We start from the raw sequence: 23,422 nt of genomic DNA on the forward strand, positions 1-23,422 counted from the left end.
AAGACATTTTTTTTTCTGTAAACAAAAAAATACAACGATGAATGGGAAATTAATTGTGTAGCTGTTGATATTGGTCCTTTTTGTTATTTATTTTCTGCTGTTTTCTTAATATTTCTTAACAATATACGACTCATCCTCTGGAAATTGAGATGTATAGACATTGATAATGAATGCACTGTTTGACAAGTTAAACGAGAACCTACAAATGGAAGCAACCACTGTAATCCGAGGGCACATTGTAATATTGTATTATACAGCGATCATTTGTTGAAAACAAGTTGTGTGTAAAGATGGTTGGCAGGGAGATCCAGGGCAGGCCACTGCTGTCTTTTAGAGATGTTTTTTATTGTATGTGATAAAAAGATGGCAATTTCAACCTCAGTTTGTGTATAAATAAAGTTTATTGGAAATTATTTTACAAGGAAAGGAAACGGCGTCAAACAAGCTTTATTGAAATCATGCTTGCATCTTTGGCCTGGGAGTTAATATAAAAAATATCCTAAAGTTGTAGCACAGTTTTAAAGGTCATTAAATAAGTCAAACAAAGTAGCTAATTAAAAGTCAGTCTCTGTAGTTGGGGCAGCTTGGGCAAGAAATGCAGAGTTGTTTGTGATAGGACAGTGGAGGGGGGAGAAGACTGTACTAGCTAATGGTTTCAAACCAATAGTCAGTTATAGGCACTGCGGCAGTATTTAAGTGCAATTTTTTATTTAGCTGATGTATGCAGCAATTACTTTGAATGGAAATCTCCATGAACATGGCCTTTGTTATTATGTCCGAAGGCTAAATTCAGTCAAACCACCATTGCTGAATTTAAGCAGTAGTGCTCCCTGGTCTAGGCTATTGGTCTTGGGTGTATAAAAAAAAAACTTTACCAGTAGTGACCTCCCACCTATGATTCTCACCTTTCATATAATGAACACAAACATGAATGCAACGTGTAACGATGTCAGAGATTTTTACTGAGTTACAGTTCATAGAAGGAAATCAGTGAATTTAAATGAATTCAGGCCTAATCTATGTATTTCACAGACACAGTTTGGCTATATGGACATTGTCCGGGGTCTTCAGATCACCAAACATGGGACCAACACTTTACATATGCATTCATAATTTCGTTCAGTGTGGAAAAACATTGGAAATGAAGACACTTTATTCCTGAAATGGTACACTGCATCTGCTACAACAATTTTTGGATTCTAAAAATGTTGATGATTACCCATTTGTTCTTGAAGACTGTAAGTGAGCGTAGTTCAACTTTTGTGTTATGTTCACCTATATATATATATATATATATATATATATGTGTGTGTGTGTGTGTGTGTGTGTGTGTGTGTGTGTGTGTGTGTGTGTATAGAGGGAGAGATGTAGATAGAGCTAGATATTACCAATCTGTTCAGCTCAGACTTGTGTAAAGGTAGCCACTCAAAAGTTGCAGTGACGGCTGTGCCATGAAATCGAATGCCCAATATCTGGCGTTCTTCATCCAGCTAGCACAGCGGGGATGGTACTTTAGCAGGTACCATTCACCCTTGTTCTGTGACGGTCCTCGCCCTCTAGAATTACTGGTACTGTAGAGATTGCTGGACAATAACTAGGCACGGAAAGAATCAGCCTACCCTTGGTTTGGAATACATTATGACCTTTGTCATCTTGAAAGAAACCTCACCAACTTCTCGTAAAGGTCTCTGAGCAATCAGGGGGCGGTTGAGTGGTCAGCGTGGGTCTGAGAGATGCAATAACGTTACCCCCCCTGAGTTGCGTGAAGGCGCCACACTCCACTAACATCGGTTTATCGAGGCTTCTCTTTATTCTGTGACTCCGGCTCGTCTACCGTCTGTCACCTGACGCCTCTGAACAAACTCATAGTTTGGACTGAAGATCCAATAAGTGGATAGATAACAACAGAAACGGCATTATTTGGTAATGAATTAACCTTAGCTTGATGCTAGCTAATATTAGTGGTGGCCACTTTTTAGTTCGCTTACTAGCCAACGTTAGCTACATTGCTAGCTAGTCTGTCATCTAACGTTAGCTAATAACATTAGCTAGCTAATGTTAGCCAGCTACTGTAACTACTTAGTCAATTGCGTAAGTTAGCAAGTTAGCCTACGTTATTTAGACAATTTTACTTAGCGAGATGTGAATTCAAGCTTTAAACTTAAAAGTGTTTGCTTTATGAGATCGCTCGCTAATGTTAGCTAAGAAGCAACTGCTGCACGCAGTGTGAAAGTTCAGAAAATAAACTAGCTAGCTAGCTAACGTTAGCTTGGTAAACTAGCGTTAACAAAATTACCCCAAGTCAATAACTTTATTAGCCACACTATCGTTAGCTGCTCGTGGAGACTACAACTTTATCAATGATAAGCTAGCCAGCTAAACATGTCACTTGGATGTTAAAAGGCGGTAAAATAATTTAATGTGTTTTCATCGCTGCATTTTATTGTTCCTTGTTGAGATGTTTTCCAACTAACATACGCGAAATGTGTCTTGTGTGCCTCAGCTTCGGTCTGGTTTGTTTGTGGTTTGGCTGGGGTGAAGAACACCGATGGCTCTCATGGATAAGCACAAAGTCAAACGACAGAGGCTGGACCGCATTTGTGAAGGTCAGTAATATACTTTTTTCTCGTAATTGTCTGTGATAATAATATAAATACTTTGCACATAACCATTTGGCAAATATTTCTTTATATTGTTTTTGTATTTTCTAAATGTTAATTGAGACATAAAGGGATTGGCAGCAAATACTTGTTTGACTTAATTATGTCAGAAATAAATATTTCTGTCGAGTCTGTGATGCCAAGGGTACATGTAACCGATATTTCACTTTTCTTCCTGTAAATAATTTCTGGTTGTTGGGATTACATTGATCTAACCAACTGGAGGCAATATTCATATTTTAATTCAGTGTATTGCATTATGTTTTCCTGAAACACACATGCACCATTGGCATGACTTTGGATAATTCCACTGACCAACCCTGCCTCCATCTATTATCTAACTACTATGTAGTTGTTATAGCAACCTACAGAGTTCCTGCGGTACACCGGAATTCACCACACACAGTATGCAGTCAGAATGTGGCCGTTTAAAAAAATACAATTCCCCAACCGAGTGCTGTGCTTTCCTAAGTAGAATCGCCTGCGTTTGCTAAGTACATTCCCGTGTGACGATGCCGTCGGTGGTAGACAATATTGGGACGAAATATAAACAAAGTTGACATTGATGTACAGTTGGTGTCGAAGCATGTGCTAATGGGATGTGAGCGACGAGTATATAACAAATGCATTTACAGTTAACGTACAAGTTGACAGATTCATGGTTCCAATTTGAAAAGCTGTCTAAATACAGTGGAGAGACTAGCACCGTTTTGGGTGCGGTATAGAACAGCTATTTGTTTCTCACTGTTTGGAAGCGGCTTGATGTGGTGGGCATAGTCTTATCAGTCTCGGTAAGACAGATGGCTGGTTGCTGACATTTATAGGGACCGTTTAATGGTGTTGCTTTCACCACTGTGATGTGTGAAATGCACATTCTACCCAGTTGCATACTGTACCTATACAGTTGAAGTAATTTCAGTTACCTAGATAAATAAAAATAAAAACTTGTTTTCACTGTGCTTCATCCCATGCCTAAAGAATATAGGCAAGTATGCAGCTGTCAGAGAGGGGTTGTGGATAAGGTCTTATAGAGTTTTTACATTTCTTTTAAAGTAATGGTAGTATGAGCATGTCTAAGATACAGATTTGAGTTAATATACACAAAAGTCCTAATGGAAACTTACTACTCAATTCTTTGTCATAACAAAATAACTGTGTAATTGTAACATTTGCAATTAATGCTAGCTTGTTTGTGGTAATAGCGCATCCGTGACAACCCACAAAGAGTTCCACATTCCGGAATTCCATTCATTACGCCACTGTTGTACTGAGCCATCCCTAGCTGTCTTATCTGGAAACGATCAACACTATCTGCTACGGAAGTACAGTTTCTCCTTTATGTCGCTTGACTTACTCCAACTGTCAATGTGGATCTAAAGACTTGTGGGGCAGGTCTATCAAAAGTTATCTGAATGGATACTGGCTATTTGATAGGATTGTTTGCATAGAAATAGAATGTATAGAAGTGCTGTCTGATTTTAACTCAGTGATTTTATTATTATGAAATTTTGTATGCATTTTTGATAGTGCCTGATTAAGTAAAGAAATAGCCAAATTCTATAAAAATAAAAAAAGAACAATTAATAAGCAAGTACTTATAAAAGAAATAAACCATTCACTTCCTACAATGTGACCAATTTTCCTTATTAGTAATTGATTACAAGGAAGAAGACAACTAGCCCACTAGGAAGCACTTCAGGTTGATATAACTCTAGTGTGCTCGACGCCATGTTAGCCGGTGATCTACGTATGATTGAAGCCTACTAGATAAACCCCCCCCCCCCCCCAAACCACACACTTGCCTTTGCTCTAGTTGCCATGTTGGAGTGCGGCCAACCTCTTCTGGATAGAGCAGCCCCATCTTCCTGTCAAAGCTACGCTTGAGGTGGTATGTCAACATCTGACAGATATGCAGAGCTCTGTAGGTCTTTTGATGTTAATGGCCTTAAAAATAAACGGCGTCATTTAGTGTAACTCCTTGAGATTGCAAAATGACAGACTATGACCTGTCTCCGGTCACTACCTGCTCTTCCCCTTTGACCCAAACCTGGTGTGAGGTAATCACACTGCTTAAAGCATCCAGATCTGGTCCCGACCGTAAGGGGGGACTGGTTTAGGACCCTTGGACAATACAAAACATTTTAATCTAGAAGCTTACTTGCTTGGTCTTGGTGATTTTAAATTTTTTGTATGTTACGACATGCTGTGGTATAACCATAAATTACATGTTTGGACTAGTAGCTGCCTCAAATATGTTGAAACGAAATGTGTTAACGGAGCAACTAGTTAGTAAAAATAAAATATATAGAAAACCCAACAGAGGAAACCTACTTCCATTTGATAGAGACAGCTATGGAATTAATGTAGATCCTCTTTACAATTCTGATTCTGTTAGAGTAGGGTTTCAGAAGCCTGTGGAAAATTGGTTTGGTCTTTGCTGTCAAGCTTCAAGGGGATGTTGGTTCTGCCTGGACAGAGATCAAGCCATCTTGACCAAGTGACAGCAAATTATTCTAGCTAGCTTGCTAAATCAACAACTAGGGATGATGTGCGACACCCAATAAATCAGCCATCGACATTAGACCTGCACGCTGGAAAGATTCATGGCACTGTGAGCATTTTTCTCAAGTGACACATTTTATAACTATCTGACCCATTAGGAACGTTTTTCAAAGGTTTTACTCAAATTAAACTGTGTTCCCCCGATTAATACTGGTTTCAGTATACATTTTTGCAAACTTGCAAGCGAAGCAAATGTACAAATTGCCCTGTATGTTTGCTATCCAGCAATCTAGCCTCATAAGCCTTTTAAGTTCTCACTTTCTGTCTTTGCCAGTCCCTGTCAAGGTGTGTAAGTTCATGAAAACCAGAGTTGGAGTGGTGCATTTATGTCTCATTTTGGCCAAGATATTGCGAGATATAAACGACAGTAAGAGAACATATACTAATCTTTCAAGCATTACTGCATGGAAGGGTGGGACAAAAATCCTGACTGATTGACTACTGAAAGTGTTTGGTTGCAGTGACTTCATCTTAACGTGGCACTACCAGTTATTGTAAGGAGACAGTCTCTCTCGTTCAGTCGGGCATCAGGTGTTTCATTACCTTTTCATTCGAAATAAGTGGACAAATGTTGTCTTGTCACTCGTGTTCCCTTTATCTAATATAGAACGTTTAAGATATGACAATATTTTGAGAAGATAAATCTACTTTTCCACAGCGCTAATTGGGAACCAATTCTACAACACCAATTACCCAGCCCTCCCATGAACTAAAAAAATACATCCTAAACCCTCTCCCTCTTAGATTCTCTTCAGGAAGCATAAACGCTCCTGCATTATATTCTGGGGCCCAGTTCCATACATTTCCAACCGTCCCTTGTGCTGTATAATGGCTGCACAGACGCATGTACGTTTCCACCTCCAGGTTGCTAGAGCTTCAGCGGCTGAAGGAGAGTCAGTGACAGTAATCCAATAGATAGGTAAAGGAATAATCCAACATTGGTAAATTCCTATAATCCTATAGATAGGTAGAGGAATAATCAAACATAGGTAAATTCTTATAATCCAATAGGTAGAGGAATAATCCCACATAGATGAATTCCAATAATCCAGTAGATTGGTAGAGGAATAATCAAACATAGGTAAATTCCCATAATCCTGATGTGGGGGAACACGGGACATGCTGGCTGTCAACAACAAGGCTCTAGATTGGTTTTTCCAGTGTTTCCAGTCCCCCCCCCCCCACTCTAAATCAGTCTTTGTTCGGAAGAAAATATAAATGTTATGTTGTTAGTTAGCAATAATGCTTTAACCGCATCTCGTTACAATGTTTGAGGTCCAAGTTAAATCGGAGATAAATGTATGGAAGTATTTGCCTCATTGTAGTTACCTTTCATTCCAGTATGCACCTAGCAGGAGGCTATTGTTGAGCAGTTTCGTTTTAAGGTCTGGATTCCGCGATTTCATCTGCGGTTTCGACCTTAAAGATCTATAGGGCCCTATAGGTATGTGGAGGCCATCACACAACAGCCTATTTCGTGGCTAATGGTTAGCATTAGTCTGTTTGAGGTAAGTTGCGAGTAGTTTATGGTAGGTTCTACTTAAGAAATAGACAATAGTGTATTCTGGGTAGTTCCAAAGATATCAGAAAATGAGTTGATTTAGTTAGAGATGCAGTCTGGGATTTTTGCGGAAGAGTGAACTGAGTGTGTAATATGTTGTATATGTGTATAATCTATAAGTTGAATCACAATCATATCTCAGTTAGCCAATACAAGAGATTCTGATGAAATCGTGCACATATCGGTCCATGCTTGACATGGTACAGAATTTTCAGGGTCCTTTTTTGCTTGACCGTGCCGCCTTTACAACCCGTGGCCAGAAACATTGAGAGATTAATCGCTTTTCAGGGATTTGACTGGAAAGGTGAAGTGGATCGTTAAGCTGGCTTTGTGCGGTGACGTCGGCTTTGAGATTTGAAATGCTGCAGTGATATTGATGGTGCTCTCCAGTGTACATTGTTTCTAGGTGTCACGTTCTCACTTGGAGCAATCAGTGGCAGGGCCTCGGTTACAGTAGTGAAATATTTCAGAATTGACTCCCAGTGGCTGACTATGAAAGATCCCATTGGCTATGAAATGTCACTTGATTCCTTGATTCTCTTAATAATATAGGGTAGGCACTACTGCTGAGATAGCTGCTGGGTTTTCTTTCTCCCGCTATCGTTTGATTCATATTTCCTCATCTTTTGAGAGGCGTTCTCCTGAATAATGCTGAATATCTTTTTGATGGTAGGATTCTAAGAGCACATTTATTTTAAATAATTTAAGTGTTTACATGTGATTAGTCCACGGCTAATATTCTTTCCCCTCAGTTGCTTTTAGGCCTTTATGAATATTTATAAATAGAATACATTCCTAATGAATTGTAATAAGTATATATTTTTAGCATAACATACTTTCCTTTTAGCTACAGCTGACCAGCCTTTATGGTCAACAGTACCCATTGCCAATAGTCATTTAGGAATTTATTTGTTAGGTCAATGTGTTTGTACTGGCTCGACAATTTGTATTTATAGGATTCATTTAAAAAGGCCCATCACAATCGTTTACCTTTTGTCCAGTGGTGGATTACGCCACGCTGAGGTGACATAGCTCTCATTTATCTCTGTTAAAACAACAACAACAACATGGAAATTGCTTCCACAGCACACTACCAAACCTAGCGTCTCAATGTTAATAAGCTTGGATTTGGTTGGATAAAGGCTGAATTGTTCCTCCCTCTGATTGGAGCAGGAGGCAGGCAGGAGGAGGAGAGTGTTTGCCTGGGATTGTGCCAAGCGAAAGCACTCTGACAGTAACTGTAAGTGGAGAAGCAGAGGAAGAAAGGCTGGTCCACTGCAGCATGCAAGGTTAGGAGGATGAATGTATTTTCTTTTGTCTTCCCGGAGCAAGAGAGGGAATATGAACATGGGAGGCAGGGGGGGTGGGGGTAACGAAAAGGGGCGAGGGGTGGATGGATTGGTCAGGGGAGTAGAAGCCTGATTTGGCATGATGTAGATGGAATTTGTTGTCCCAGTGCATTTTTGTCCTTGAGGTCTCTTATTATTGTGTGTGTGTTTGAGTGCTACGTACCATGTGGGGGGTGGGGGTTGGGGGGGGTGTACTGCAACGCTATCGTCTCGTCCCCCCCCCCCCCCCCCCCCCCCCCCCGAGCTCGTTTACACCCACAGTGGGGCAGGAGGCTGGGGAGAATGAATGAGTGCTGAATGAATTGCATTGTGTGCGTGGCCCTGCTCGTGGTCGGACCAGGCTTTCCGCGCAGACACACACTCAGCGCAGACACACACTCAGATGGTCACATGGTCTCACACACACACACACACACACACACACTGCCTCGCCGTCTCACTAACCATATGGTGCATGTGTGTAGCCAATGCTGATCTCTCTGCCTGTCTGGTATCTTTTCTGTCCTCCCTCAGGTTTATTTGTAATCATGGCTTTGTCATTTTGTCGACATACAAATAGGTCATTATTTCTTTGGTAAGCAAACCGCTTCTTAGAAGCTCCAATCCCCTGTGAAAATGTGTCTGGCTAGTTCCTCATTACTGCCGTTTCATGTTCTGGATCAGATTAGAATGTGACAAAAAGCAATTGCGATGTCCGCTAGTGGTCCTCGAGGTGTACTGAAGGAGTCTTTTGGCCAGCCGATTACTAAGCTGTACAGTGTTTTAAGCAAAGGAGGAAGCCATTGACCGTAAAGTATACAGTGTTTTAAGCAAAGGAGGAAGCCATTGGCTATGAAGTGTACAATTTTCTTTTAGGCAGAAGAGGAAGCCATTGACAGTAATGTGTACAGTGTTTAACAGGATGAAGCCATTGACAGTAATTTGTACAGTGTTTTAAGAACAGGAGGAAGACAAATTAACCACTGTAGCTAGCCAGTTAGCTAACATTAGCCCAGAGACTACTGGAAGCTAGTAGTACAACTGATGCCATTTCTAGTATGTCAAATTCACGTCCTGTATTTTTCAGAGCCTGCTGTTAATTTGCCCAGTATTGGAGGTAATTATACAGGATTTATTTATCCATGGTAGCTGTAGAGATTGGTAAGAAGTGGCACTTACATAGGCAAAAGAATATAGTACCTAATAAAGTGTGCACCACTAAGAGAGAGTGTTTCTATCACAGATAGGCCAAAGCGATTGCATACTTTGCTAAATATACTCTCCCGCCACTTCATGAGGTACACCTTCTCATTAACACACTAAAGCCAAACAGCGAATTTTGTGGCTTCGAGTCAAATATGCAAAGACTCCAGACATGGACAAGGGCTTTAGCCGTTCGACCAAACTCTAGCATGGGTAAGATGTGTGATCTATGTGAATTTGACCTCGGTATGATAATTGGTGCCAGACATGGTGTTTCCGTTGTCTCTGAAACAGCTGACCACCTGGGTCTTTCACGCACTAGTGTCTAGGGTTTACGGAGAACAGTGTGATAAGCTAAAAATGCCTTGGTAACCCTAGAACCGCCAATTGCCGTGTGAGTTCGTAATTAAAATAAAACTGCCATTTTGAAAGCATTTTGAACCCTCCTCCCATGACTTTTCCTAAATAGGCATATACTACATTGTTACATTGTCATAATTCTAAACTGACGAACAGAAAACTATTTAGAGACTATTTACCTGATCTTTTTTTTTTTTATATACCCTTTTTTTCGACTTAGTCCGCCAACAGCCCATAACACTTAGCGTTGACACCCAAATGGTACCCAGGCGCTAATCACCCTTCACTGAATGGATGACGTCAATGGATGAATGTGTGATACTCTCAGATGAATGATCAGAGCCTTGGTTGAATTTGAATTAACTTACAAATAAAATACAAGATTTATGTGACCATTGAAAATTTTTTATTAGAGTATTATTGAAACATAATACAAACCATTAAGGCTACGTATCACACGTTACTATTTTTCAGGAGGAGATTCAGCTTATTGTGTTGGCTAATTAATCAGATGTAAATCTAAAATGTATTATGTTAAATAATCACAAAACGAAATACCAAGAATGTTGTTTATCAGACACCAAACACCAATTCAACAAACATATTACACGTTAATGTTTTTATTTTAGGAGAGAAAGAAACCAAATCTCGCACACGTCCTATCAGGTCTTTTTGAATGTTTTCTGCTCATTTTACTGAAGATTAATATTCTACAAATGTGTTAGGCTAAATAATTATTCATGAAAATAAATACTAAGTATATTGTTTACCAGTCATCAATTACCAATTCAACCAACGTATTACAAGTTACTGTTTTTATTTTAGGTGAGAAAGAGAAACTAAATCACAGACACATTCTTTAGCCTAACACATTTGTAGAATATTAATCTTCAGTAAAATAAGCAGAGAAAATTCAAAGAGGCGATAGAGAAACTAAATCGCGGACACATTCTATTGTTTCTTTGAATTTTCTCTGCTTATTTTACTGAAGATTAATCTACAAATGTATTAGGCTAAATAATTATTCACGAAACAGCATACCAACGATATTCTTTACCACTAGAGCTATGGATTAGCGTTAAAATCAACCTGATAGCCCCACTACAACCCCCAGGAGAGACCTGCAAAGACACGCCATTTACAGTCCATTCATTTCGGACCTCGTCTTTTTCTAATAACTCCTCTCAGTTTTTTGATAACATGTCACTTATAGAGATTGGCTGTGTAAAATTCTTTTTTTACATTTCTAGGGCCTAATAAACAATTCAAAATACTATAGCCTGTGTTCTTAGAAATAATTGTTCTTTGTATTATTTTGTTAATCTTATTTTTTTGTATGATCTTCAATACAAACACATTCTTGTATTCTTTAAATTCATTAACAATTTTAAACAGACAAAATCTGTAAATCATTTTGTTCTAGACTATTCTATATAGTTTGATGACGACCCAGTAGATGAACTGATGCTCTGGCTGGATGGTGATGCTGCAGAGGAAAATGTCCATGCTAATAGGGACGATTCTTTTGCTAATGACACCAAACGGCGTTCGGCTCTGGAGGATACTGGGTGTCTGAAAGCCCTGGCAGTTCTAGTGTTAATGAGAGCAATTGGCGGAGGGTAGCCCGACTTGTTCAAGTTAACAGAAGAAAACGCAAATACTCAAAAAAACACTCTTTACAACAGTGGATGTGCAAATTGGCACCTCTGAATGCACAATGCGACCAAACCTTGCTGGTGGAGGCAAAAGAAGGTCCTACTTTACACTAGATGGGTACCAAGTGTGGCTGATGAGTGTACAGGAGTGATGCAAGCACTCATGACATCATTGTCCCTGGTTGGCGTTAGCTGCAGTAGTTGCCTTAGCCTATCAGCGCTACGCTGTGGACTGCCCGGTTGTCCATTCACTGTTGCCCAATTCAGGTCGTTGGTCTCGACACATTTTCATTGTTCTCAGGGTAAAGTGCCATATTGTGTTTGTTTTTTTCCTGCGGTGATGATGATATCTCTATATGATTGGTTGTCCTGTTTTCTCTTCTTGGCTGTTAAATTATTGTGTCGCTTTAGGGAATGAACAAATTAACTGTTAATGAGTTACCTCCCAGCTATGAGCCAAATCTAGTAATATAGTTAAGATGTGTTTATTGACGAGTGTGTGCGTAGGCGTGTGTGCGTGTGTGTGTGTGCGTTGTGGCAGTAGGGGGGGGCGGCCAGGCTGTGTATTGTTGTTGAAGGACAGGGGTCTCAGCATCCAGACACTGAGACATTTAGGTCATGTTAACTCCAAACAAGCCCCTGCCCCTTCCTTCTGCTAATCTGCTGAAGGAGTCCACCCCCCCCCCACACCCCCCCCCACACACACACACACACTGAGGGGGGTAGGGGGTTGAAGTACTGCCTCGTCTGTTTTTCTGGAATAGCAGGCCATAAAAGATGGACTGACAGGACCTTTTATATCAGTAAACTCCGACACTATTTACACAGAACAGGCAAATTGCTGAGGGTATTTTCAATGTTGACATTTCCTTGCAGGGGTTGGATGTTTGGTGTTTTTAGGGTAAATATAGTAAATATGGTATTACTTTGTTCATTTCCTGCGGTGCTGTAAGATGCCGGGTTTGTGGCGGGGACGTTGATGGTTACTTTCATGCCATCTTAAATATGCCAATTTGATGGTTTCCGACTAGGGCCCAGTCATGTAGACCAGGGCTGTCAAACTCATTCCACAGTGTCTGCCGGTTTTGGCCTTTTCCTTTCAGTGTCAAAGGTTATATCTAATTAGTGACCGTGATCGATCAAGTACAAGACAGGAGTGAAAACCCTCTGCCACGGTGCCCTGTATGGAATGTAGATCTTACTGGTCCTATAGACCAAAGACTCCCAGGGGATACGCACCGCAGATACATCTCCGGGGGAGGGTTCTTCCGGTCTTTTCCGTGTCCTACTACGTTGGTTTTGTCCCCGCAGGCATTCGCCCCCCAATCCTGAATGGGCCGATGCACCCGCGCCCCCTGGTGGCTTTGTTAGACGGGCGCGACTGCACCGTGGAGATGCCCGTCCTGAAGGACGTGGCCACCGTGGCCTTCTGTGACGCCCAGTCCACCCAGGAGATCCACGAGAAGGTACCGACCCCTCCCTGGAACACCGACCAGGTGTCTGTCCGCTCTGTGTGGTGTCTCCGAACCTTTAGAGCCAGGGAATGTCTGGTCTGTGTGGTGTCTCCGAACCTTTAGAGCCAGGGAATGTCTGGTCTGTGTGGTGACTTCGACCCATTAGAACCCGGGAATGTCTGGTCTGTGTGGTGTCTCCGACCTGTTAGAGCCTGGGAATGTCTTGTCTGTGTAATGACTCCGACCCGTTAGAGCAGGGGAATGTCTGGTCTGTGTGGTGACTCCGACCCGTTAGAGCCCGGGAATGTCTGGTCTGTGTGGTGACTCCGACCCGTTAGAGCCCGGGAATGTCTGGTCTGTGAGGTGACTCCGACCCGTTAGAGCCCGGGAATGTCTGGTCTGTGTGGTGACTCCGACCCGTTAGAGCCCGGGAATGTCTGGTCTGTGTGGTGACTCCGACCCGTTAGAGCCCGGGAATGTCTGGTCTGTGAGGTGACTCCGACCCGTTAGAGCCCGGGAATGTCTGGTCTGTGTGGTGACTCCGACCCGTTAGAGCCCGGGAATGTCTGGTCTGTGTGGTGACTCCGACCCGTTAGAACCCGGGAATGTCTGGTCTGTGTGGTGACTCCGACCCGTTAGAGCCCGGGAATGTCTGGTCTGTGTGGTGTCTCCGACCTGTTAGAGCCTGGGAATGTCTTGTCTGTGTAATGACTCCGACCCGTTAGAGCCCGGGAATGTCTGGTCTGTGTGGTGACTCCGACCCGTTAGAGCCCAGGAATGTCTGGTCTGTGTGGTGACTCCGACCCGTTAGAGCCCGGGAATGTCTGGTCTGTGTGGTGTCTCCGACCTGTTAGAGCCCGGGAATGTCTGGTCTGTGTAATGACTCCGACCCGTTAGAGCCCGGGAATGTCTGGTCTGTGTAATGACTCCGACCCGTTAGAGCCCGGGAATGTCTGGTCTGTGTGGTGACTCCGACCCGTTAGAGCCCGGGAATGTCTGGTCTGTGTGGTGACTCCGACCCGTTAGAGCCCGGGAATGTCTGGTCTGTGTTGTGACTCCGACCCGTTAGAGCAGGGGAATGTCTGGTCTGTGTGGTGACTCCGACCCTTTAGAGCCCGGGAATGTCTGGTCTGTGTGGTGACTCCGACATGTTAGAGCCCGGGAATGTCTGGTCTGTGTGGTGACTCCGACATGTTAGAGCAGGGGAATGTCTGGTCTCTGTGGTGACTCCGACCCGTTAGAGCCTGGGAATGTCTGGTCTGTGTGGTGACTCCGACCCGTTAGAGCCCGGGAATGTCTGGTCTGTGTGGTGACTCCGACCCGTTAGAGCCCGGGAATGTCTGGTCTGTGTGGTGTCTCCGACCCGTTAGAGCCCGGGAATGTCTGTAATTTTAGTGTGATTGTTGAGTGAGATTGTTTGTGGATTAATGTTGATGGAACAAGCTGTTCTGTACGGACGTTCTCCTTGGGGCGTTTCAGGTCCTGAATGAGGCGGTGGGGGCCCTCATGTACCACACCATCACCCTCTCGCGGGACGACCTGGACAAGTTCAAAGGCCTGCGGATCATCGTGCGAATCGGCAGTGGCTTTGACAACGTGGACATCAAGGCAGCGGCTGAACTAGGTTGGCCATGGATCCGTGCATTCAAACTACTCAAACCCCCCCATCCTCCCTCCCACCCAAACCTTCCTCCGGCCCACGCAAACTAACTATCCTCCCACCCAAACCTTCCTCCCTCCCACGCAAACTACCCTCCCGCCCACGCAAACCCCCCCCTCCCACCCGAACTACCCATCCTCCCACCCAGATCTTCCACCCACCCACCCACCCGGCCCATTCAATATGTGTCATGCCGTGTCCCCAGGCATTGCCGTCTGTAATGTTCCGGCCACGTCGGTGGAGGAGACGGCGGACACGTCCATGTGTCTGATCTTGAACCTGTACCGCCGGGTCACCTGGATGCACCAGGCCCTGAGGGAGGGGACCCGGGCCTCCAGCGTGGAGCAGATCAGGGAGGTGGCCGGCGGAGCGGCCCGCATCCGGGGGGAGACGCTGGGCATCATCGGCCTGGGTGAGGAGGGCCCTCCGCACATTCCATCACACGGGACATTTGAAGCAAACCCCCCAGGTTTACTTTCCTCTCAGCCGGGGGACACTTCCTTCCTGAGTGTGTTTCTGTTCTGCAGGGCGAGTGGGCCAGGCGGTGGCGCTTCGGGCCAAGGCCTTTGGCTTCAGCGTAATCTTCTATGACCCCTACCTGCCTGATGGCGTGGAGCGCTCCCTGGGCCTTCAGAGGATGGCCACCCTGCAGGACCTGCTCATCCACTCCGACTGTGTGTCTCTGCACTGCAGCCTCAACGAGCACAACCATCACCTCATCAACGACTTCACCATCAAACAGGTAGGGAGACGTACGCGGACGCGCGGCGTGGGAGGTCAGCGCCCATGAGCAGCCTGTGAGGTGTCTCGGCGGGGGGTTTGTGTTGTATTGTTTCTCGACAACCTGTCATTTAGCAACGTATGCACCTCGTCGCGCTCTCAAACTTCGCGAACGATTCGCCCCACATGACCTCATGACTTGATCTTATCTCTGTTCGCCCTGTCTGTACAAAGTTATTTCAGTCCCCCCCACCCCCACCCCACCCCTGCAATGTCAAACGTCTAACCAGTTCCCCTGGACTGATCTCTGCAGATGCGTCAGGGGGCCTTTCTGGTGAACACGGCGCGAGGGGGCCTGGTGGATGAGAAGGCCCTGGCCCAGGCCCTGAAGGAGGGCCGGATACGGGGGGCCGCCTTGGACGTACACGAGACGGAGCCCTTCAGGTCAGCCTCGTCCGACCGCGCGACCACTCCACACCCCGTCCCGCTCACAGAATGCGCAAAAACCACAGCCACTCTGACGGTTGCGATTTGGCGTCTTTCTGATCAGCCTCTCTACCCTCCAGTTTCTCTCAGGGCCCGCTGAAAGACGCCCCCAATCTGATCTGCAACCCCCACACATCCTGGTACAGTGAGCAGGCGTCGCTGGAGGCCCGCGAGGAGGCGGCCAGGGAAGTGCGCCGGGCCATCACAGGTACTCGACTCGGCAGGCCGGGGCGTCTTGCAGAATATTTCGTTTCAGGTGTGGTTTCACCAAAAGGGCATGCAGGGAACTAAATGGAAATGGCAGAAACGACAGGGAAAGGTGATGAAGAGGAAGGAGGGGAGACAGGGAGATGATGGTTTCCCACCAACTCTTCCATCCCACACGTCCTCTGTTAACATGGAGGATGGAGTATTAATGAGCTCAGACGCACTGGGGAACGCACTGGGAAACACATACTCTTCTGAGCATACTGGACAACCAGCTACTCGAGACCCAGCCCAGTAGCCCTTACTCAGTTACATTTTATTACATGTAGTTTATGTTACCACTCAGTGATATAGTTTATATTACATGTAGTTTATATTACCACGCAGTGATATAGTTTATATTACCACGCAGTGATATAGTTTATATTACATGTAGTTTATATTACCACTCAGTTCTATAGTTTATATTACATGTAGTTTATGTTACCACTCAGTGATATAGTTTATATTACATGTAGTTTATATTACCACGCAGTGATATAGTTTATATTACATGTAGTTTATGTTACCACTCAGTTCTATAGTTTATATTACATGTAGTTTATATTACCACTCAGTGATATAGTTTATATTACATGTAGTTTATATTACCACTCAGTGATATAGTTTATATTACATGTAGTTTATATTACCACTCAGTGATATAGTTTATATTACATGTAGTTTATATTACCACTCAGTTATATAGTTTATATTACATGTAGTTTATATTACCACTCAGTGATATAGTTTAGTACATACATTTTATATTACAGCCCATTCTGCTGTCGGTCCCAAATAACTACTAGAATAGCCGTTGAGTTAGTTGTCTGTGAGTAGCCGTTGAGTTAGTTGTCTTTGAGTAGCCGTTGAGTTAGTTGTCTGTGAGTAGCCGTTGAGTTAGTTGTCTGTGAGTAGCCGTTGAGTTAGTTGTCTGTGAGTAGCCGTTGAGTTAGTTGTCTGTGAGTAGCCGTTGAGTTAGTTGTCTGTGAGTAGCCATTGAGTTAGTTGTCTGTGAGTAGCCGTTGAGTTAGTTGTCTGTGAGTAGCCGTTGAGTTAGTTGTCTGTGAGTAGCCGTTGAGTTAGTTGTCTGTGAGTAGCCGTTGAGTTAGTTGTCTGTGAGTAGCCGTTGAGTTAGTTGTCTGTGAGTAGCCGTTGAGTTAGACTTGTGGTTGAGGAGCATTTGAGTCTTCCAAATAATAGCGTCCGTGATGGTTTCCTCCTCAGGCCGTATCCCTGACAGCCTGAAGAACTGTGTGAATAAGGAGTATCTGATGGCCACTCCTCAGTGGCCGGGCATTGACCCCGGGGCGGTCCACTCAGAGCTCAACGGGGCGTCTGCTTACAGGTATCTACCACCGGACTCTGACCTCACCCGCAGGGCTTAGTGGGCCAATCAGCCCTGGCAGCTGATGAACTAAATGCTGTGAGGGAAACTGTGGGTATTGACTGCCTGAACGGATGAAGTGGCTCCTGCTGTCGTGACTGAAGCTCTCTCTCTCGTCCCCAGGTTTCCTAGCGGTCTGGTTGGGGTGACGGCTGGGGGCCTGTCAGGGGCCGGCGCGGCTGTGGAGGGGATGGTTGCGGGGAACTTGGCTATGGCACACGGGATTGCCCCTGTGTCCCGACCCCCCCACACCCCGTCGCCGGGCCAACCCTCTAAAGCAGAAACGGACAGAGACATGCCAACGGACCAGTAGCCCCCCCCCTTCTACGCCCCCCCCCCCCCCCCCCCCCCCCAATTCCTCTCGTCCACAACATTCCGTCGTCACCCTTCATGTTTATTCAAGCAGATAGACACTGTTATTGAGGTTGATTCTGACCCAGTTTTGGCCCGTCCTTCAGAACAGAATCCTTCAGGAGGGACCAGTCTACGTTGACTCCCTCCAGTCATCCTCTCTTGTCTCCTCCAGAAAGCAATAAGTGGATTACTCCAGGATCCTTTTAAATTCCTCCTGTGTCTGACCTTCCTGTGGCTCTCAGTGGTTTTGTAAATTAGTCCTTTGTGGAAACCTGTTATTGTTTTTTTTTTTTCTTGTTTTTTTTTTCTTTTTTGTTATCGCAGTTGCTGTTTCACATGCTATAAAGTGAGGCGTAAGTCTGGAATGATATGGAAGATACATTTCTTTTTCTTTTTTTTTCACTACTATTTGTTCACAAAACTTACAAACGATTTTATAGTCTTGAGCTCAATGCATTTATAGTATCACAATAAAAGTCTGGCTCTGACTTTTTAATGAGCTTTTTGATGTAGTATCACAATATATGCCTCTACTGATACATAGAAATACGTACAATCTATGTTTCTGTGTCCAGACCACCTCATACACTTTTTTTTATTTAACCGTGACCTTATAACCTTGGTTTTGTTCCATGATTAAATGTGTAGGTCTTCAACATGTCCTTTTTGTTGATGCCAGGACTAGAGGGATAGCACTCTTTAACTTTCTTATTCCTGCATTATGTTGCCTTTTGTATATGAATAGAACATGAAAATAATATAATTGTTGCCAAGTCTTCACGATCTGTCATCTTCCACACTCCCGTACCACCCGCCGAACATATGTTCCAGAAGAGTGGCTGGAAAAATGTCCCTAGAAAGACAGGAACCAAGGAAGAAATCTAGAGAGGAGCCAGGTCCCATAGGTGGCCAGTCTTCTGTTGGAGCCCGGTGGAGATTATAATTGTACATGGCCTTTTAATGCCATCTTGTTTATGATATTCAGAGGACCAGTGGCTCAAAAATGCTTAATTTCCAGGTGTAAATGTCAGTTTGTAGTGTGCCCTGGAAGGTGACTTGGTCGTGAAAATCAAAACCAGGGATCTGTTGGTAAACTACAGTGGGCGCACAGTGGCTTGTGTGGAATAAAAAAAAGGTGAGTAATCGCCGTTTGTACTTTAACCTAGCACTACAGAACCCTACGCCAAGAACATCCAGGCAGAGGACTGCTGTTCATTTGATTGGTTACTACTGTTTATGTGGCACCATTTCTTTAATGGTACAGAACTGTTGTTTAGTACTTTGATTGGCAGACATAGATGATGGAATCTGTGGCAGGAAAGTCAGATCAATGTTTTTGCTTACCGTCAAGGTAAGTATAAAATCCAAAGCTTGTTTTTGCACCGCAATGTCTGTAAAGGTTGCTACCATGGATATTAAGAGGCAAAAAGCCATTACAGCCAACCAGTTTTCAACAGTAAGGGGGCATTCTAGGGGATAACATGCTTGGCAGGATGTGTGGGTAAAAAAGGAGCTGCTCTTTTCAGACGAACCAGAAGGAGCGTGCTAAAATGCCTGCTTGCAGTCAGTTCCGCGATTTCTTTCCCACTTGACCGAGAGGATTTCACTCGGCATGTGGTAGCCGTGTGATGATCAGCTGTGTGGGGGCAGCTAAATAAATATCTGTCGTCCTTGCCTATTTCATTAGGAAAATAGCCTATGGAAACTGAAATCCAGCTGCCGCCAAGTTGTTGACATCCACTTCAGGGTTTTAGTGTTTGTATGAACAGGTACACAAGTTTATTCAGCTAAACAACTATGATAAATCGCTAGGATGTAACTAAGTTATGTCCTTGTTAATTTCAATGTTGTATACATTTTCTTAATGTCTACATACAATATAGGGGAGCATAAAAAAAGACCTACAACTGTAGAGAGAACATGGATATATTAATGTGTACAGATACGTTTATCCATTACACGTGCAACATATCATTGAGAAGGACTGCTACACTTCGAGGTGTCATGGTGCTTTCCTTTAAATTAAATATATTGTTTTAGTTTTTCAGTTTGAACCTGTCTAAAAACAGTTTTACTATCTACCGACTTGATTCATTACCGTAACATTTAATGTTTTTCACAATTTGCTATAGACTATGCAAATAAAGGGCCGATAGACATTTTTGATAATGCCTCTGTAAATATACAGCATCTAATTGACTGGTTGCATTTTAACATTAAAACAACTTTTTTTACCATAGTACTCCATACCTCAGACCGCATCTCTTACTCGTAGATCCATCTTTCCTGTTCCTGAACGGCTGTTCGCGCTGCAAGTGCTTTTATCTGTATTCAGAAGACTACATCTTGGCAGTTGGCACCCCTAATGACAGCATGATGCGAGTATTTGGGTTTGTGATCCTGTTTAATAGCATATGATCCCAAATTGTTCTTTTTAATTCTGGCCAACAGTGCGAATGCAGCCAATTGTTGTGGGGGTGGATTGGAGAGATGTAAACAAAAATCTTTCAAATTTAAATCAACATGGTTAAAAAATACTGAAATTGAAGCCAGTGTAATTTAAATGACAACGTATGCTATATAAACGTCTGTTTTATTTTATGTTTAGATTCGACTGGACTACCAAATGATAACAACCCTATGTAAATGTAACTAGGATTCTGAACCTCTTAAATATGAACACTCATGCTGAGTTGAGCATTTACAATAAAGCATTAGAATGATAAATGTTTCTTTGAAATGCTTTAGCCTTCACAATACATTTCATGTATTGTTTCTGCCTCATGATCACGGTAGAAGCTTTCCACGTATTAATTCCTGTCAGATTATGTGATGTATATGCATTTAAAAAACATGCTTGCCCTTTCCCAGTCTTCATTTCCATATTAGGACTACATTGTTGTCTCTGCAGGACTATTCGTCATGTGCCCTCGCATTTTTGACTGAAAATCGAAAGCAAAATGTACCGAGGTTCCCCCAATAATAGTTGTTAACCATCACTGTGCTGCGAACGTGCCCCCATCTGCTGATAACGTTGGCTGTGTTGCCAGATGGGGAAGTTTCCGGTTCAATTGAGATACTTTTAATGGCAGTGACCCCGGCCCACGTTTTTTTGTCCATCTGAGGGTTGACAGTCACACACTGAATACAAACACGCACGTTTGTGCAAAAGTAGTCCATCATTTTATCATTTTTGATTATAGGAAGAAATATTTCATTAAGTGATAGGCCTTCCTGCCAGACAGAGTTGGGAGTAAATAATTACAAGTAATTACAAGTAATCAGTTACATGTAACAGATTACAAATAAACAGTAACTAATCTCTTAAATTACCAACAAAGATATTGTAATCGGATACCAGATACTTTTGAAAAAAGTATAAAAGTGTATATCTTCGATATATCTTCGATAATATTAACAGAGTCATATAAAATGTTATTTAGTTATCTACTCAATGCATAATTCTCAGAACAATGATAGGCAATAGGCCTGCCTGTTGTTATACCTTTTTCAAGTTTCGAGGTTTCTTTGTCAAATGCACCGAACCACACAGCCAGGACGAGAAGCACCGAAAACTTTTACAGGAATTGTTTAATAGATTAGGCAACTATTTGTTAGATAGATGTAACATGGGGCTGCCTTCAAGATAAAACATTATATGGAATTTACCACAGTTTATTTCTTTCATTAGTGTTTTGAAATTCCATCACTGGTGGCCATAATAATCACAGGTTACGTTCGCGCGTAAATCTTATTTCTATTCAGGTGTTCACAATTGCAAACGTGCATTCGCATGCCGGGGGTTCTGCAACATTTTGACAATGTTGGTTGTGGAGCACATCATCAGACTACTGCAGATTTAGTTTATGCGCAAAAAGTTACGGATATCTTAATTTTTATATACAACAATGTCAATACCCTTTTTGAGTAATTGCCATTTATTTTTCAACAATGTTTTGAAGCAATTAAAAACATGAATAAAACACAAATAACAGAACAGGCTTAAGCATCATTAGATTCTTTGTTATGTTCAGATAAAGTCAGATTCTGGAAGATCAAAGTTTATTGGATTAATGACTGCATATCTGACAGACCTTTAGCATGTAATGTAGAGATGTAGCCCAATCATATTGAAGTAAAAAGCAATGGTTTAGAAACCTATTTCCAAAGGCACTGTAGCCTTCACAACCCATAAGATAAAATGCAAATTCTGTTTTTGGCCAGCTATGTAAACTTTAACATTGATTGATCCTGCAAAAGGTGTTCAGTAGGTCATAGGCTATTCCTTTTTTTTTTTCCCCCAATGCTCTTAATATGAACGTAATCTAAAAGTAATCCAAGTGCATAACTGAGTTTGAGTAATCAAAAAGTGACGTTACTGGAAATGAGAGGTTGGAAATGAGAGGTTGGCAAATACATAAAAAGTTTCAAATCAAATATTACTTTATACTATAAGTATTCATCCACTGTAACTTTTTAATATGTATAATCATGTGGTATGAGATATTTTTGTTGATTATTAGTTTTCTTCAATATATTTATATTTAAATTAAAAAAGGAAGAATATTAACCTAATTGGCTCCTTGATCGAGCTCTAGAGCAGCTGTAGTTCTCTTTTTTGAACAGCAGAGGTCCCAGTTGAATCACGAAAGATACCGAACTCAAGTTCGGTATCTTGAAGGCAGCCCCATCAAGGAGCCAATTAGGTATATATCCAGACTGCAGAGAAATAGTAGAAATCTGTTTTATTTTTAACAGACTTACAGATACATAAGCCAGTAAGAAAAGAGCAGCTTGATCACAAACCACGCACAAACTGGAATTCTTCCTGTTCTCATTTTGGTTTAGTTTAAATGGTTCCTTGTAAGACAGTGGATTTTATCCAAATTCATATATTAATCCAATACTTTCTCAGTCTGAGCCATATTATGTGTCGAGAGCGGAGATGACGCATCCCAATTGAAAAAATTCTCATGCGTTTTCACAGACAAAAATTAGCAATGAGTCCCCCCTTTTAACTGGCCAAAAGATTTGTTAGCCAATCAGCACACTCTAAATCTACACATTTTCACCCTTGCTAATTTGGAGTGGCTCAGTGTAGTCACAGACTTTAGGCATGGCATGTGCAGGGGGGTTGCCTAGCAACACGTGCGCGAGAGGCAGAAAACGTCAGAGTAAGTTCACACAACGAAGTCATGTTTTCATGTGGGCAGACACAAGTGGGGTCGGGAAGCAATGTTTCCCCATTTAAATTAGTGCAGCCGGGCCAGATTTCCAATGGCATCCGACTGCAGCCGCTGGCATCTCTCTCAGGCCAGTCCTCTGTCAGGTGGCTCTATACTGCCATCTACTGGATACATCTGTCAAGTGGTTAGGCTAGACGGCAGGGTTTGGGGTTAGGGTTAGAAGACCTTGAACACTAAAAATACAGCAGCGCCTTTACAAATGCACGTTTCCCCAGATAAATTAAATTGTGCAACAATTGTGCCTGTTTGTGAAATGTAGCTGTGGCATACAGTGGGGAGAACAAGTATTTGATACACTGCCGATTTTGCAGGTTTTCCTACTTACAAAGCATGTAGAGGCCTGTCATTTTTATCATAGGTACACTTCAACTGTGAGAGACGGAATATAAAACAAAAATCCAGAAAATCACATTGTATGATAAAAAAAATGCTTTTTATTGCATGACATAAGTATTTGATCACCTACCAACCAGTAAGAATTCTGGCTCTCATAGACCTGTTAGTTTTTCTTTAAGAAGCCCTCCTGTCCACACACTCAAT

The 23,422-nt window shown here is 42.8% G+C and overlaps 1 protein-coding gene across 3 annotated transcripts; it reads left to right on the forward strand.

Moving 5' to 3' along the window:
- The first annotated feature begins 1,621 nt into the window (after positions 1 to 1,621).
- On the forward strand, positions 1,622 to 17,616 carry LOC105011287 (C-terminal-binding protein 2-like). Of its 3 annotated transcripts, none has more exons than XM_029120698.2 (10): positions 1,622 to 1,923; positions 2,504 to 2,606; positions 12,641 to 12,795; positions 14,263 to 14,407; positions 14,649 to 14,855; positions 14,971 to 15,185; positions 15,477 to 15,607; positions 15,730 to 15,857; positions 17,123 to 17,243; positions 17,406 to 17,616. In XM_029120698.2, the coding sequence occupies exons 2-10, from the start codon at positions 2,549 to 2,551 to the stop codon at positions 17,593 to 17,595; spliced, it is 1,350 nt and encodes a 449-aa protein (XP_028976531.1). In that variant the 5' UTR covers positions 1,622 to 1,923; positions 2,504 to 2,548; the 3' UTR covers positions 17,596 to 17,616. The 3 variants fall into 3 exon arrangements, with proteins under 3 accessions (XP_028976531.1, XP_019903729.2, XP_028976532.1); XM_020048170.3 differs by lacking the exon at positions 1,622 to 1,923 and adding an exon at positions 2,173 to 2,406; XM_029120699.2 differs by lacking the exon at positions 1,622 to 1,923 and adding an exon at positions 7,957 to 8,072 and having other exon boundaries at positions 2,503 to 2,606.
- The last annotated feature ends 5,806 nt before the right edge of the window (positions 17,617 to 23,422 follow it).

The sequence above is a fragment of the Esox lucius genome, chromosome 7 (genome assembly GCF_011004845.1).
Source record: "Esox lucius isolate fEsoLuc1 chromosome 7, fEsoLuc1.pri, whole genome shotgun sequence".
Lineage (NCBI taxonomy): Eukaryota > Metazoa > Chordata > Actinopteri > Esociformes > Esocidae > Esox > Esox lucius.

Excerpts from the sequence above, each read along its gene's own strand:
- LOC105011287 (XM_029120698.2), top strand. The coding sequence starts at position 2,549 with ATGGCTCTCATGGATAAGCACAAAGTCAAACGACAGAGGCTGGACCGC. Across the intron at positions 14,856-14,970 it reads GCTGGGCATCATCGGCCTGG|GGCGAGTGGGCCAGGCGGTG; the intron begins GTGAGGAGGGCC and ends TCTGTTCTGCAG. Across the intron at positions 17,244-17,405 it reads AACGGGGCGTCTGCTTACAG|GTTTCCTAGCGGTCTGGTTG; the intron begins GTATCTACCACC and ends TCTCGTCCCCAG.